This window comes from Schistocerca cancellata, chromosome 8 (genome assembly GCF_023864275.1).
Source record: "Schistocerca cancellata isolate TAMUIC-IGC-003103 chromosome 8, iqSchCanc2.1, whole genome shotgun sequence".
Classification (NCBI taxonomy): domain Eukaryota; kingdom Metazoa; phylum Arthropoda; class Insecta; order Orthoptera; family Acrididae; genus Schistocerca; species Schistocerca cancellata.
This window is the reverse complement of record NC_064633.1, coordinates 113,220,875-113,238,223: the sequence shown is the minus strand read 5'-3', so window position 1 is coordinate 113,238,223 and position 17,349 is coordinate 113,220,875. Positions and strand designations below refer to the sequence as shown.

Sequence of the window (17,349 nt, the reverse complement as noted above, 5' to 3'; positions counted from 1 at the left end):
ATGGATCCAACCGTTACGGTCGCAGGTTCAAATCCTGCCTCGGGCATGGATGTGTGTGATGTTCTTATGTTAGTTCGGTTTAAGTAGTTCTATGTTCTAGGGGACTGATGACCGCAGCTGTCATAGTGCTCAGAGCCATTTGAACTAATAACCCACCATTCAGGACATCATGCTGTGTCCTCACTACCAAAAAGTTCTCAATCCAGTCACAAATTCAACTTGATACCCCATATGATCGAACTTTTGACAATGAGCGTAGGTGCGGTACTGATTAAAATGCTTATCGGAAATCAAGAAACACTGCATCTACTTGGTTGTCTTGATCCAAAGCTTTCAGTATGTCACGTGAGCAAAGTGCGACTTGGGATTCACGTGATCGATTCACGGGATCATTCTGTTCAATGTACTTCATTAGGTTTGAGCTCAGGATATGTTCTAAGGCTGTACAACAAATCGATGTCAAGGGTATTCTGTTTTAGTTTTGTGGATCACTTCTACTGCCCTTCTTGTAGATGGATATGACACGTGCTTTTTTAAAGACCTGGGCACGGTTATTTGGTCGAGAGATCTACGACAGATTACAGTTAGAAGAGGGAGTAACTCAACCGTAAATTCGATATAGAATCTGTCAAGGATTCCGTCGGGGCATGGAGCTCCGTACATTTTAACTATTTCAGCTGTTTCTTAACATCACTGACACTAATAATTATTTCATTCATCTTTCCAGTTGCACATGGATTTAATTGGGACAATTCTCCAGGGTTTTCCTTTGTAAAGGAACATTTGGAAACGGAGTTAAGCATTCCAGCTTTTGCTTTGCTACCTTCTCTCATTTTCTAGGTCGGCGCACTAACTTTGGTGCTACTAATAGACTGTATACACTACCACAACATTTTGTGAAACGCCATTTGACAATACTCTGCTATAGTAGTCATTGAAGGCATCTGACATTGCCGTCTTGACAGCCAAACGTGTTTCATTCAGCATCTCAATATCTATAGCCCTACTCTTGGTTTTGCATGTATTATGCAGTAATCTCTGTTTCTTTAGAAGTTTCTTTACAGTGACTTTATACCACGAAGGTTTCCTCCCATTATGAACTGTTCTGCTGGCTGCGTATCTAATCAGTGCGTGGTCTATTCTCTTAAACTTGAGCCAGAGTTCCTCTAAGTGGCCCTGGTCTGTGCTGAAAGTTTCAAGTTCTCACTAAACAATGACACTACTAGAGTTTGAAAAATATGTAAAAATCAGCCAATCGGTTGCATAGGTTTTTTATATACCTTGACTAGGTTTCGCCACCTCTAAGGGTGACTTCATCAGATGGTAAGGTAATTACATGAAGAACATAATTACATTACCTTCTGATAAAGTCACCCTTAGAGGTGACGAAACCTGGTCAATGTATATAAAAAACCTATGCAACCGGTTGGCTGACTTTTACATATTTTTCAAATTTGTGTATACGGTTGCTGCAAACGTCAGCCATGTTCAAAATTGTACTACTAGAATGAAATTTTCACTGTACAGCGGAGTGTGCGCTGATATGAAACTTCCTGGTAGATTAAAACTGTGTGCCGGGACCTTTGCCTTTCGCGGGCAAGTGCTCTACCACTGAGCTACCCAAGTACGACTCACGCCCCGTCCTCAAAGCTTTAATTCCACTAGTACCTCGTCTCCTACCTTCCAAACTTCACAGAAGCTCTCCTGAGAACCTTGCAGAACTAGCACTTGCCCGCGAAGGGCAAAGGTCCCGAGTTCGAGTCTCGTAAGTTTCAATGACACTACCGATTTTTTTTTCTAGTTCACTGAAAAAATATATATCTCTCTGTTTGTTTCAATTATGCGTTGTACTTTGGTAATCATTGTTGCCATTGTCTAACCGATTCATCGTCGCTGATACCAGTTTTGATGTGGACATCCTCAAAGAGGTCAGATCTACTTGTTGCCATTGTATCCAATACATTTCCATCGTCCAGGAATTAAACGTTTGGTAGATTAGGCAAGTAATGTTTAAATCTTCTTTACCTCCTGATGCCAACGCTTCTCGCCTTAAGCAGCCTGCCACAATTGGCAAACACTTTGAAGCTCATCGAAATAGTTGAATACAGTGGGCTGTGCCCTCATCTTGTGAGACACTTCGGGGTGACGACTAGAGATGGGGGATCCGCTCTTGAACTGATTCATAGAGTTGAATCTTTCAAAGGAGTGAACAATCAGTGATTCAGAAAAAAAGAACGGTAGCTCCAAACGTTTCCCATGGCAGAGAGAGAGAGAGAGAGAGAGAGCGAGAGACGGAGCATATCAGCAGCGCCTCTGCTGGTCACAGCACAGTGCACGCCACACAACACAGCCAGCGCCGGCCTCTGCCCTGCTTCTACCTTGGCTGCCTGCATTGTGCAGTGCCCCATTGGATTTTGTGTTTCACATATGCCATGCCGTCTCTGTGCGTCGTCTGCCGCGTGCAGTGTCTGGCGCAGCTTAACTTCGCATTGCACTCTGTCGGCGATCGTTTCAGTCGCACGTCCTGCCCTCTGGGCAGTTGATGCGAGCAACAGGACAGAGAGCCACCTAGCGGATAACATAGGAACTACTTGCAACAACCTGCTCGCAAGGGAACGGACGATTTGTCTCGGAGCGGGTGAGTGGTGGCCGTTCACCGCTCCCCCCACCCTTGGAACTCACCCGCTCAACGCTCACCCCACCGTTCTCGACTCTAGCCAGAGCGTTGAGCAAAGCAACTCAGGTGTCACTCTGGTCTCTGCGGTCTTAGCTCACGCAGTAATACAGCTCGCGGCTCGACCTGCTCGACTCAGTGCTTCTGCACCGGAGTTCGTCTCTACTGGATATTGTTCTTCGTAGTAATACCGCTATGTATATTACATTATTATGTTATGTATACATCATTTGATTTTATTTTATTTTTATTTGTTTAAACTGATTAGATTAGGTTCCTGATGACTCCTCTTACTATAGGATTTTTATTATGGACACTCGAATTTACGCTTTAATTACGAGCGAACCAATAAACGAATCGCAAAATGTGATACACCAATATTTTTCTTGTTTTATTCTGCGTAAGGCTATATGCAGCACTTTCGTTTTACAGTCAAATTTATATATTTTTTTCTTATTCTGGTACGGATTTTGCGATTTTAGGCGTCTTCGGAAGGAAACGTTCACTTTAAAAATATATGGCTTGCGATGTATTTGTATGAGGTTAATGAAACTTTAATACATTATAGCCAAATATATTGTTAATGTAAATCTCAAGTTACAACATTTTCCGATCACCCAAAAAACCACGATAGTGCAAAATAAGTCAATAATCAAAAACTTTGTCGTATCGTGGAAATTTCAATAAACAATACAAAATTCTTACTCATTATCTGTGTTACTTCAAAATAGGATCAAATAAGATCAAAATACAGGTATAGTACTGGAATAAACCAAGTTTAAAGGGCAATGTGCCTTCCATTTATTTTCTATTGTAAATGAGTGGTGAGTCATGAAAAAGAGCTAATTCACTTCAGGGAGTGAACAGTTCTGATCCGATCTCTGAAAAGAACAGTTTTGCCCATCTCTAGTGACGACAGGTGTTTAGCACAGGGTGCGATCACCGACGACGTGCCTACCTGCAGGTTGCTGCAGGACGTGACGGAGAGCCGGCCCGGGATCTGCGACGGCAGCGCCGCGCGGCGCGTGCTGGCAGCCACGTGGGGGCAGAGCGTGCACCTGGGCTGCTTCCACCGCGTGCCGAGGGCGCTGCGGGGCCACCACTTCTCCTGGACGCACACGCCGTTCTCGCCAGCCGCGCTGCCGGCGCCCATAGCATACAGGTGAGTCCACGTGGAATGTCGGCTCCAAATTCTCGACCAAATACCTTCCACCTGAAAAGTGTTCCAGTATACATTACTGGCTATTAAAATTGCTACACCATGAAGATGACGTGCTACAGACGCGAAATTTAACCAACAGGAAGAAGATGCTGTGATATGCAAATGATTAGCTTTTCAGAGCATTCACACAAGGTTGGCGCCGGTGGCGACACCTACAATGCGCTGACATGAGGAAAGTTTCCAACCGATTTCTCATACACAAACAGCAGTTGACCGACGTTGCCTCGTGAAACGTTGTCATATCTCGTGTAAGGAGGAGAAATGCGTACTAACACGTTTCCGACTTTGATAAAGGTCGGATTGTAGCCTATCGCGACATTGCTGCTCGCGTTGGTCGAGATCCAATGACTGTTAGCAGAATACGGAATCGGTTGGTTCAGGAGGGTGATTCGGAACGCCGTGCTGGATCCAACGGCCTCGTATCACTAGCAGTCGAGATGACAGGCATCTTATCTGCATGGCTGTAATGGATCGTGCAGCCACGTCTCGATTCCTGAGTCAACAGATGGGGACGTTTGCAACACAACAACCATCTGCACGAACAGTCCGACGACGTTTGCAGCAGCATGGACTATCAGCTCGGAGACCATGGCTGCGGTTACCCTTGACGCTGCATCACAGACAGGAGCGTCTGCGATGGTGTACGACGAACCTGGGTGCACGAATGGCAAAACGTCGTTTTTTCGGATGAATCCAGGTTCTGTTTATAGCATCATGATCATCGCATCCGTGTTTGGCGACATCGCGGGGAAGGCGCAATAGAAGCATGTATTCGTCATCGCCATACTGGCGTATCCCCTGCTTGATGGTATGGGGTGCCATTGGTTACACGTCTCGGTCATCTCTGGTTCGCAATGACGGCACTTTGAACAGCGGGCGTTACATTTCAAATGTGTTACGACCCGCGGCCCTACCCTTCATTCTATCCCTGCGAAGCCCTACATTTCAGCAGGATAATCCACGACCGGTTGTTGCAGGTCCTGTACGGGCCTTTCTGGATACAGAAAATGTTCGACTGCGGCCCTCGTCAGCACATTCTATAGATCTCTCACCAATTGAAAACATCTGGTCAATGGTATCCGAGCAACTGGCTCGTCACAATATGCCAGTCACTACTCTTGATGAATTGTGGTATCGTGTTGAAGCTGTATGGGCAGCTGTACCTGTACACGCCATCCAAGCTCTGTTTGACTCAATACCCAGTCGTATCAAGGCCGTTGTTACGGCCAGAGGTGGTTGTTATGGGTACAAATTTCTCAGGATCTATGCACCCAAATTGCGTGAAAATGTAGTCACATGTCAGTTCTAGTATAATATATTTGTCCAATGAATATCCGGTTATCATCTGCATTTCTTCTTGGTGTAGCAATTTTAATGGCCAGTAGTGTACTTGACATACACCGTCACCGAGAGGGGCAGTGACATTGTTAGACAGATAATATTCATTGAAGTTTATGGTAGTTCAACTAATGAAACGAACACTCTGTTGCCAACTGGACTGAACCGTGTCCCTAAACAAATCTGTGCACTGCATTCTGTATTCTATGGAAGATATAAAACGTGAATCACCCAGAAGATATGCTCTGTGTCATTGTAAATTCATACACCAGCACATCATCAGTGGTTATGTTATGATTAAACTTGGATTTCCTTGTGACATGTAGGACAGCCACGAGCCTGCATTTATACTTTTAGTATTGTTACAAGGCCTAGTAGTGTATAAGGGGTGTGAAGTGCGTCAGGTATTGTGTGATGGCTGTCAAGGAACAGAGGTGTCACGTTTGGCACTACGTAATCATCACCTGACAGAATTTGAAAGGAACCTCACTGTTGATCTACATTTCCCCATCTCCTTGTGCAAATTTCGAGATTTATTGGCCATCATATGAGACAATGATCCGATGTTGAACTGCATGGACACGTGAGGTTTGCTATACTTGTCATCAAGGTTCCGGTCAATCACGTCTGACCACCACAATGGAGGGCCTATTATGCAATGAGCACATAATAACCCCTTCACATCTCCACCTGCTGTCAAAGAACAGGTTATAGACTCACTGTAACCTTCTGTGTCATCCAGCACCATTGGTCAGAGACTAGAAGCAGCCAGATTAGGAAATTACCATCACTGAAGAGTCGCGCCTCATATCCTGAATGGCCATCATCGACAAGTATGGTGGAGACCTAGGGAGAGACCCCATTCTTCCAGTATTTTGGACAGGCACAGCTGTCTTACTCCGGCATCGTGGTGTGAGGAGCCATTCAGGTCATGGTTGGGAGTGATTGACGAAATGGCACAATTATGCGTCTTTATGTGGTAGAAGCCGACCTCGGGGAAGATCCGTTTGGATTCCGTAGAAATATTGGAACACGTGAGGCAATCCTGACCCTACGACTTATCTTAGAAGAAAGATTAAGGAAAGTCAAACCTACGTTTCTAGCATTTGTAGACTTAGAGAAAGCTTTTGACAATGTTGACTGGAATACTGTCTTTCAAATTCTGAAGGTGGCAGGGGTAAAATACAGGGAGCGAAAGGCTATTTCCAATTTGTACAGAAATCAGATGGCAGTTATAATAGTCGAGGGACATGAAAGTTAAGCAGTGGTTGAGAAGGGAGTGAGACAGGGTTGTAGCCTCTCCCCGATGCTATTCAATCTATATATTGAGCAAGCAGTAAAGGAAACGAAAGAAAAGTTCGGAGTAGGTATTAAAATCCATGAAGAAGAAATAAAAACTTTGAGGTTCGCCGATGACATTGTAATTCTCTCAGAGACAGCAAAGGATTTGGAAGAGCAGTTGAACGGAATGGACAGTGTCTTGAAAGGCGGCTATAAGATGAACATCAACAAAATCAAAACGAGGATAATGGAATGTAGTCGAATTAAGTCGGGTGATGCTGAGGGAGTGAGATTAGGAAATGAGACACTTACACTAGTAAAGGAGTTTTGCTATTTGGGGAGCAAAATAACTGATGATAGTCGAAGTCGAGAGGATATGAAATGTAGACTGGCAATGGCAAGGAAAGCGTTTCTGAAGAAGAGAAATTTGTTAACATCGAGTATTGATTTAAGTGTCAGGAAGTCGTTTTTGAAAGCATTTGTACGGAGTGTAGCCATGTATGTAAGTGAAACATGAACGATAAATAGTTTAGGCAAGAAGAGAATAGGAGCTTTCGAAATGTGGTGCTACAGAAGAATGCTGAAGATTAGATGGGTAGATCGCATAACTAATGAGGAGGTATTGAATAGAATTGGAAAGAAGAGGAGTATGTGGCACAAGTTGACTAGAAGAAGGGATCGGTTGGTAGGACATGTTCTGAGGCATAAAGGGATCATCAGTTTAGTACTGGAGGGCAGCGTGGAGGGTAAAATCGTGGAGGGAAATCAAGAGATAAATACACTAAGCAGATTCAGAAGGATGTAGACTGCAATAGGTACTGGGAGATGAAGAAGCTTGCCAGGATGGAGTAGCATGGAGAGCTGCATCAAACCAGTCTCAGGACTGAAGACCACAACAACAACATGTGATATCTGTCATGTGATTATATCATGGTGCCAATTTTCAACTGGACAATGCATGACCATACATATCACCTATTTCCACGAACTGTCTGCGTGATACTGAGGTCCTCCTGTAGGCATAAAGATCCGCAGTATGCCCATGATTGAACGTATGAACGACCACCTCCGACATCCACTCGTTCCCAGTGACAATTTTCATGACTCCAACGACTAGTTGCTACAGTTGCGGGCCACCTTTGCTCAGAATAGGATGCAACGGCTTTATCACATGTCACCTAACCGGATGCATACATCCAGCCCAGAGGAGGTACCACGTCATGCTGATAAACGGACTCATAATGCTAAATAATTAATAAATTTGACACATTTTGGTAATTACTGAATTGCGTGCATCGCGTTTTTTTGTTTTTTTTTGTCTTTTGTAAAGCAATGTATATTCAAACAATGTTGCATAGTGGCTTCGCGTGGGTGGCATTAAGTATTTACAACAAGGCGACTTTTCTGGCGCAGCGATAAGACACTACGTACACAAAACCTTCCTGGTGAATCAGTCTGTCTATTAAAGAAAATCGTATCAAAATCCCAACAGTAGTTGTTGAGAACAGTCTTCATCTGCAGACTGGGAAACGCGGCAGCAAACTTATGGTACATCATGGTACAGCGAATTTGCTCTAGATATTTATAAATAGTATACTTAACCCCCCCTCCCGCCCCTTCCCCCCCCCCCTCCCTGCTAACTAGTCTATGTCTATCTAATACTGAAAACCGCATCCCAATCTCTACAGTAGTTTGTGAGCTTAGCCTTCACATACAGAGGGAAAAACGTGGAGGGGGAGTTTAATTTACAATATGTATAGAACACACACATAGATAGATATATAGAGTCTGGTGAAGCTCCGCTGCTCTCTGGAGTTGCGAGAGTGTTTACTTTAGTGATTTTCCCTTCAGATACTTCCTTCCTCTATAGTTGGCCAGTTCGTAGCTCCTATAACTGAAACAAGATGACACACCAAATGCTAATTAGAAGTGGAATAGATAACAACATATACATTAATACTCACCATTAATATGACTATAAATTAACCCCTGAAACCATCCGCGTGATTGAATCTATCTATTGAAGAAAATCGTATCAAAATCCCTACAGCAGTTTCTGAGATTAACCTTCACATACAGAAAGAAAAGAGCGGCTAAGAATTTCAAATTATAATTAGTATAGATGATTGTTCTGAAACGATTAATGTCATTTCATTTAACACAATGTTATTCCACTTATAGCAGGTATATGGCCTGTAATAACCCTCGCTGTGTTCAGCTGCACAAGTCAGTTGCTTTCACCTAGCTTGGATCAAGAACATTTCAATTATTTAGTTACTTTACCCGAAACAGTTTAAGTCTTCTTCCAATACCCAACATTTTTCATTGTCGACTATAAGTAAATGAGTTTTCCATAAATATAACGCTACTCAATCTTCAAACTGCTCATACCGTACTATTCTTCACAATCAGCTTGACAAAAGTATTTCCCATGAATGTTCTGTTACTATAGCGTCTGAAATATTGCTTTCTATCATTCCTATACTAATTATATTTCAAACTTAATTTTATGTCTGCTCTTCCGGGACGACTGTCACCCTTGACCATTAACCACGGAATGACTACCTCAATCCCGTCCTACTTCATGCTGCCTGTCTCTTTGGCGCGTAAAAAGTAACGACCAGAAACTTCTAGCATATCCGAGGCTTCCACCAGTCCACTGAGCCACACGAAATTATTTTAGCAATATCACTGCCACAACAAATGAGCGGCTAATACCGATATTTATTAAGAGTATGGATAGTGGAACCCCTGGAACAGTTAGAGAGTTTTGACCTCATACCGAGGCTTAGCACTCTTAGTTCATACTGAACACTGTTCGCAACTCGAAGGAGGAAAAGACGCTGTTGACAGTAGACAAAGTACACTCTGTCTTACACCATATGGTGTCATTATCAGTACAGATGCAGATTCTCAACGTGTTTGCTAATGCAATGACAGTTTTCCATAGGTTTCCTTGACTGCTCGACTATTTTTGGAAAAATTAGTTAAGTGCTGTTTTCCTGGCATTAAGTCAATATTTTCGAAAAGATCTCGGAGGAATTTAAAACTTCATCTCGTCACATTTTTTCCCCAGCTAATAAGTTGTCCGTACAAAATCTTTATTGCCCTTAGCTGTACAGTATTGACCAAATATCGTGTGTGATAACACTGACATTACATATATGCATCTTACGATGCCAAGCTTTTATCTAATGTATTTTACTTTTTACGACAGTAAGAAGAAATACTTGCCGTATTATACAGGGTGCTCCATTGATAGTGATCTGGCCAAATATCTCACGAAATAAGCATCAAACGAAAAAACTACAATGAACGAAACTATGGCTTGAAGGGGGAAACCAGATGGCGCTATGGTTGGCCCGCTAGATGACGCTGCCATAGGTCAAACGGATAACAACTGCGTTTTTTTTAAATAGGAACCCCCATTTTTAAAACCCATTCGTGTTGCACCTAAAGAAATATGAATGTTTTAGTTGCACCACATTTTTCGGCTTGTGATAGATGACGCTGTAATAGTCACAAACGTATAATAAGTACGTCGTATCACGTAACATTCGGCCAGTGTTGGCGGTATTTGCTTCATGATACATTCCTCGTGTTAAAATGGACCGTTTACCAATTGCGGAAAAGCTCGATATCGTGTTGATGTATGGGTAAGGCTATTGTGATCAAAATGCCCAACGGGCGTGTGCTATGTATGCTGCACGGTATCCTGGACGACATCATCCAAGTGTCCGGACCGTTCGCCGGATAGTTACGTTATTTAACGAAACAGGAAGTGTTAATCCACATGTGAAACATTACCCACGCCTTGCAAAAAATGATGATGCCCAAGTAGGTAATTTAGCTGCTGTCACGACTAATCCGCACATCAGTAACAGACAAATAGCGCGAGAATCGGGAATCTCAAAAACGTCGGTGTTGAGAATCCTACATCAACATCGATTGCACCCGTACCGTATTTCTATGCACCAGAAATTGTTTCCGACGACTTTGAACGTCGTGTATACTTCTGCGACTAGGCACAAGAGAAATTACGGGACGTCGACAGATTTTTTGCACGCGTTCTATTTAGCAACGAAGCGTCATTCACCAACAGCGGTAACGTAAACCGGCATAATATGCACTATTTGGCAAGGTAAAATCAACGATGGCTGCGACAAGTGAGACATCAGCGACCTTGTGGGGTTAATGTGTGGTGCGGCATTATGGGAGGATGGATAATTGGCCCCATTTTATCGACGGCAATCTGAATGGTGCAACGTATGCTGATTTCCTACGCAATGTTCTACCGATGTTACTACAAGATGTTTCACTGCATGACAGAATGGCGATGTACTTCCAACATGATGGATGTCCAGCACATAGTTCACGTGCAGTTGAAACGCTATTGAATAGCATATTTCATGACAGGTGGAATGGTCGTCGAAGCACCACACTATGGCCCGCTTGCTCACCGGATCTGACGTCCATGGTTCTCTTTCTGTGGGCAAACTTGAAGGATATTTGCCATCGTGATCCATCCACAATGATACATCCACAACGCCTGACAACATGCGTTAGCGCATTGTCAATGCATGTGCGAACATTACGGAAAGGCGAACTACTCGCTGTTGAGAGGAATGTCGTTACACGTATTGCCAAATGCACTGAGGTTGACGGACACCATTTTGAGCATTTATTGCATTAATGTGGTATTTACAGGTGATCATGCAGTAACAGCATGCGTTCTCAGAAATGATAAGTTCATAAAGATACATGTATCACATTGGAACAACGGAAATAAAGTGTTCACACGTACCTACGTTCTGTATTTTAATTTAAAAAACCTACCTGTTACCAACTGTTTGTCTAAAGCTGTGAGCCATGTGTGTGACTATTACAACGCTATCTATCAGCAACCGAAGAAAGGGGTCCAACTAAAACATTCCTATTTCTATACGTACTACACGAATATCTAATAAAAATGGGTGCTCCCATTTAAAAAAAAGCAGTTGATATCAGTTTGACCTATGGCAGCGGCATCTAGAGGGCCAACGATAGCGCCATCTGGTTTCTCCTTCAAGCTAGACACGTTTCGTTCTTTGTAGTTTTTTCGTTTGAGGCTTATTTCGTGAGATGTTTGGCCCAGTCACCATCAGTCACCCTGTATATAGGTGGTGTCGAAGTTTGAGGAATTAGGGCTTGCTCGTAAACCGTAGTTTGTGAGACAGGGAGGCGAGCCCGGCCCAATTTGGAGCGCCTCGGCTGGTTAACGAGAGTGGCTTAGTACACTGACCAGACAGTGCGGTTTTTAGATGGTTCCTCACGCTCTGTTAGGCTAATACTGTCCTAGACCCAACTTCTGTCTCAAAGAGTAAGATAGCCAAACAGTTAAAAACGATAACATGCACAGAAAAGTTTACGCGATTTATGACAGAACGGCTCGCACGACGTTACCTTAATGACTGTGGCCTCATTTCTGCATCCGAACACTAATGTAAGAAATTGAATAATAATTTCACAAATCCTGTAAAAGAGGACCACCTACTAGGTGGGATAGAAGGTGAGGTAAGGAAATAAGATTTTCTTTTATGAAGATAAGTGGTTGGTAGGGCTCACAAGCACATTATTTTATGTACAATGAAATATGTATGATATTTTCAGACAGTCTATCCCTGTTCAGATGCGCTATACAAAAAATCTGAACGTAAAGTAGGAAGTGATGTAGATCAACTGCTGAGCATAACAATTTTAATTGCTACATACATTGTACGTTTGTAGCTCTTTTTACCCAGCCTGTGTCATAAACTGACTAAATATTGAGCCAAATGCTACTTGTACTTCCTTGGCTGACGATGTGTTTGCATGGACTTGAGGCACTTGTACTTGGTCATTATGTGTATTGCAGATAGCAACATTCCACATCACATACAACAGTTAAGACATAATTATTCAAGCTATTTGGCGGTAGAGCATTAACAGTAACTGCTATTGGCATTACTTGTAGCTGCATGGGTCTCGTGTCTCCTGTTAGTGTTAAACATTTATTCATCAGTTCCACAGTTTGAACTGCTTGTTTTATATATATACAGTGTTTTTTGACAAATGTTTTATACCAATATACGCTGCTAAAGTAAGTAACTTACTATATAATACGCTCATATAATTTTATAGTCCCTTTTCGTTTATAAAATTGTATACTATTTTTTCGTATTACAGTCTTATCTGCCAGAGGATATTCTAGTATGTTTATATCACTTAGCAAATAACACAGATATAATACTAATCAATGGTGAATGGAAACTTTTGCTATTCAAGGAATATTATTAAATTTTAATTTTATTGTGTAAAAGGTAATATTCATTATGTTTGGAAAGTGTAGCTAATCAAATCAGTGATAAACCGTTGTAGTTTATTATTTAAAATTGGAGGGCTCCATTTCACTTCTGATACCCAGACAGTATAGGTGTATCAAGAAGAACCATGTCTTTAAAAGACTAAACAACATAATACCTGAAAATAGTTCCAACAATAGTTTTACCATACCCCATTCAAATAAGACAATTATGGTTCCAACCCATAGTCTAAGAGCAGTCAGTGGAGAACTAGGATTTTTTAAAATAAATAACAATGTGACATGCTTAATATTTTCATCAGTTAGACATTTAGGATGAACACATTGACATAAATTGTAAAGTACAATGTATCACAGTCATAATTTATCATCTATTCATTATTAACATTAATTTTAGTTACATTATGGTTCAAATGGCTCTGAGCACTATGGGACTCAACTGCTGTGGTCATAAGTCCCCTAGAACTTAGAACTACTTAAACCTAACTAACCTAAGGACAGCACACAACACCCAGCCATCACGAGGCAGAGAAAATCCCTGACCCCGCCGGGAATCGAACCCGGGAACCCGGGCGTGGGAAGCGAGAACGCTACCGCACGACCACGAGATGCGGGCAGTTACATTATACAAGCAAATAAATTCATTACTCCTGAATCAAATCTAATCATCAAGGAACATATAAATGTAAATAGGAATTAAATTTATGTAAATTCTGTCTGTATTATCATGAGTTTGAGTACCAACATTCCATCGTTACTAAAAAATATGACATGCTGTACACTCTTTAACAGAAAATTATGTAGTAGTTGTAATAACAGTTACAGCTGTTTCTGTAAATTTTACACAATTTTATTTACAAAATTTAGATTTTCTTCTATTATTACAGTATGACCTAGGTATGAAATTAATAAGTAACAAGCATTAAATGTATTGCTATTCAAGGTTTATTGATCTCTTCTTTCCACTTAGTACTTCATTCAATTCATCTACAATTCATTTTGTTTAACATCAGGTCATATATTATTAGAAAATGTCAACTTTACTCAAACATCATTTTGTGCCTGATCAGTAGCTACCTGTATTATAAGGAGCTTTCATTACATTATTAATTAAACAAAGCTTTAATGGCACCCTCAGGAGGGTGACCCCATTTTATATCAGTATTTATCTTGATTCTTTGGTCACACTGAAGCTTACATTTTAATTTTAGTAGAGTTTGGTAATGTTTCACAAACAGGATGATTCATAAGTACCTCTGGGGTTCATTAAGATTCCTGCACAAAAACTGTAAGACATATAGCAGATAGACACATTTCAGTGAACAGAGAATAGCTCCAAAATTCGACTTACTTCACAGGGGGTAAATATCAACACCGTTATAATGTATCAAACATCGGTATAGCCACACATCTCATTGAAGTAGCTACAGCTGCTGTTCAGAAAGGTGCAATGAAAGCAATCTGCTTTATAAATCTATTCATTATGGTGCCTACAGCAACCATAAACTAATTCGGTGCAACTACACTGAGCAGATGACTTGTCTAAATGTTCTGTCACTACTGATTGCTAATGGTGTGGTGTGCAACTAAACCAAGGTGCAAATTACAAATCGAAAATTAAACATAGGACTATGATGACTGACATGTGTAAGTTTCCTGCAAGTGTTGCGCTTTTGGGCTGTTGTCATTTGATACCCCTGATGTTCTGGTGATTAACCCTGCACTGTCTATGGTGAAAGTGGAAAAGTAGAATATTTTGGAACATTAAGAATGATTTATGTTATATTATAAGCTCAATTACTAGGATTTATTGTATAGGCAGATCATACATCTAAGGTGTTGAAGTCTACACATAAGCATTCTTTATGTCAGCAAAGTAATTGTTTCCATGTCAACAGCAATTAAGGTATTTCATAACAAGAAACACTTTTTATGCAAAGCAGATGTCGACAGTAGCAACTCATATCGGAAATAGTTTTGAGAAGCAAAACTAAACATGGAGCGACTTCTTAGGTCTAACTGCAGCCTATGATACTGCCTGGCATTAGAGACTCCTGCTCACATTCACAACTGCCATTCCATGTCAGAAGCTAACCATTCTAATTGGCAACCAGCTGAAAAATAGATACATCTAGGTAATCTCAGATAAATCTGAAACCAGAGTTCACGAAATAAATAGTGGTACTGTATAATGTTCTTCATTCACTCTAGTCCTTTTTAATTTGAGCATATAATACCTGCCAGAAAAAAGTTCTGGAAATGTATAGATGGTAGTGAATTACTTCAATCACTAATGACTAAAGCTTTATGGTTGCTGAAGTAACAGTAACTTCAGACCTGAAGACATGGGATGAAACTAGAAACATAATGCTCTTAGACCAAATTATTCACAGATTCAAATATTAATAAAAATAATAAACTCTATTTGATATCTCAGTCAAAAATACCCAGAATAATAATGAAACTGCAGTAACAAATAATTTACTGAGATGTAATTGGAAAAGGTGGTTTAATCCCAGTGTTATATTCCATTTCTAATAAATTATACATTACTGATCCTATAACATGTATCTTAAAAATTATTAGGTTATTATTTTGACTAAAAGGATAAGGAAAGAAAATTAACTATAAAACTCACATTTGTTTTCAAACTACAAGTCATACTAAATGATAAGTATATCATCCCTACAATTACCTGTGTAATAATTATTATTTATTGTAATTAATTAATTTTTATTAATTATAAATCAACTAAATTCAACATCAAGAAATGAAAATGAAATTTTGATAAACCTGACATAATGGGCACAATAAACAAAGTTTACTTTATTTATCTGAATGTGATTATTTCATAATCCATGTGTATTATAAATAAACTATAATAAAAATTATTTATAGAAATTATATTATGACATTCGATCTAGGCAACAGTTTCCCTTCACAATAAAATGAACAGCAAACAAAAATAACAAAATATGTAATCAGGATATTGCGATTTACACAGGTGTAATTAAAGTACTTTACTGATCAGCTGTATCATAAATAAATTTTCATAATACATTTTTTGTATGTCTATCTGTGTCATATAATTTGAAAAGCATTTCTATTAGCCCATTATTTTTTCGTTCTTTCTAATCTTGCTTTCCTTTATTCTTCAGAGATTTGGATTGTTCATTTGGTTTTCATTTTGACTTCCATCCTCTCTTTACTATCTTTTATTTATTTGCTTACTTGAAGTTTTAACTATGAGCGTATTTCTGTGACTAAGAGTTCTCTGAAGTCCTTTTTCTTTGCAGAAGGAATTAATTTGTTTTTTGTTGATCTATTCGGATTTTTGCAGAGGATGTGTCCATAAGAATCAGTTCTTCTTTTGCTCATTGTGTCTGAGAGTTACTCGGTAGTTTGGTGAAGGGTTTCATTTCTCATACGGATTAATTTGTTGTTGCGGCATTTGGGGCTCTATTTTTTACTAATCCAATTTCGAAAGTTTTTGAAGAAGTATATTCACCTATATATCAAACCAGCGCAAAGTCCACGCAAAAATGAAAATTAATTCCGGAAACAGACCTTCAGGTTGTTTGTAATAGATGCCTCAATATATTTTCCTTCAGATGTGCTGGTCCCAGAACGTTGCTGGAGAACTTCTCTGAAGTTCGAAAGGTGGGAGATAAGGTACTGCCGGATGCATAACCATGACGGTGGTATCATAAGTCGTGGTTGAATAGCTCAGTCGCTAGAGCACTTGCCAGCGAAAGTCAACACAGCCAATCCACGATATTCACGTTCTTTTTTGCTCAAAAGTCTGACTCAAAGCTCTAGAGTTAATAAGGAAGAAGGAATGTAAATGGAGACACACAGTAATTTCGTTGTTTTCTCCTTGCTCTGGTGAAAGTTTCTCGGTTCCTGCAGCAGGTCTGACAAGTACGTGGAGACGTCGGAGCACGGCCTGGTGGTGCTGTCGGTGACGGAGGCGGACGCGGGCCGCTACGACTGCTGGCTGGGCGGCAGCCTGCTGTGCGCGCTCAACGTCACCGTGGACGCGTACCGCTGCGCGGCGCCCACGCAGTCGCGCGACTACCGCCAGGTCTACTCGGACTGGTGCCGCGAGTTCGACAAGTACCGGCGCGCCATGCAGGCGTGGCAGGAGCGCAAGGCGGTGAGCTCCCAACAGTCCTTCTCCTGCGCCAGTATCTCGATGGTCACTGAAGAGCCAGTCGTATGAATTGAACTCGTCATGTTTGTTCCTATACATGTAATTTCTCCAACATTTGTAGGTTCTCGTCTCCAACATTTTGATCTTATGAAATGATGTAACCTTACAGTCATATATGAGAGAAGCCCACTGAAAGCCAAGAGCCACCACCACTGCCGGCCGGAGTAGCCGAGCGGTTCTAGGCGCTACGGTCGCAGGTTCGAATCCTGCCTCGGGCATGGATGTGTGTGATGTCCTTAGGTTAGTTAGGTTTAAGTAGTTCTAAGTTCTAGGGGACTGAT

At 41.0% G+C, this 17,349-nt stretch overlaps 1 protein-coding gene across 1 annotated transcript in view; it reads left to right on the top strand.

The window, feature by feature from the left end:
• LOC126095410 (semaphorin-2A-like) overlaps positions 1–17,349 on the top strand; it is a 532,909-nt gene that overhangs the window by 505,674 nt on the left and 9,886 nt on the right. The window contains exons 12-13 of the mRNA XM_049910208.1: positions 3,639–3,836; positions 16,765–17,011. Coding sequence (XP_049766165.1) covers positions 3,639–3,836; positions 16,765–17,011 — 445 coding nt within the window. The remainder of the gene's footprint in view (positions 1–3,638; positions 3,837–16,764; positions 17,012–17,349) is intronic.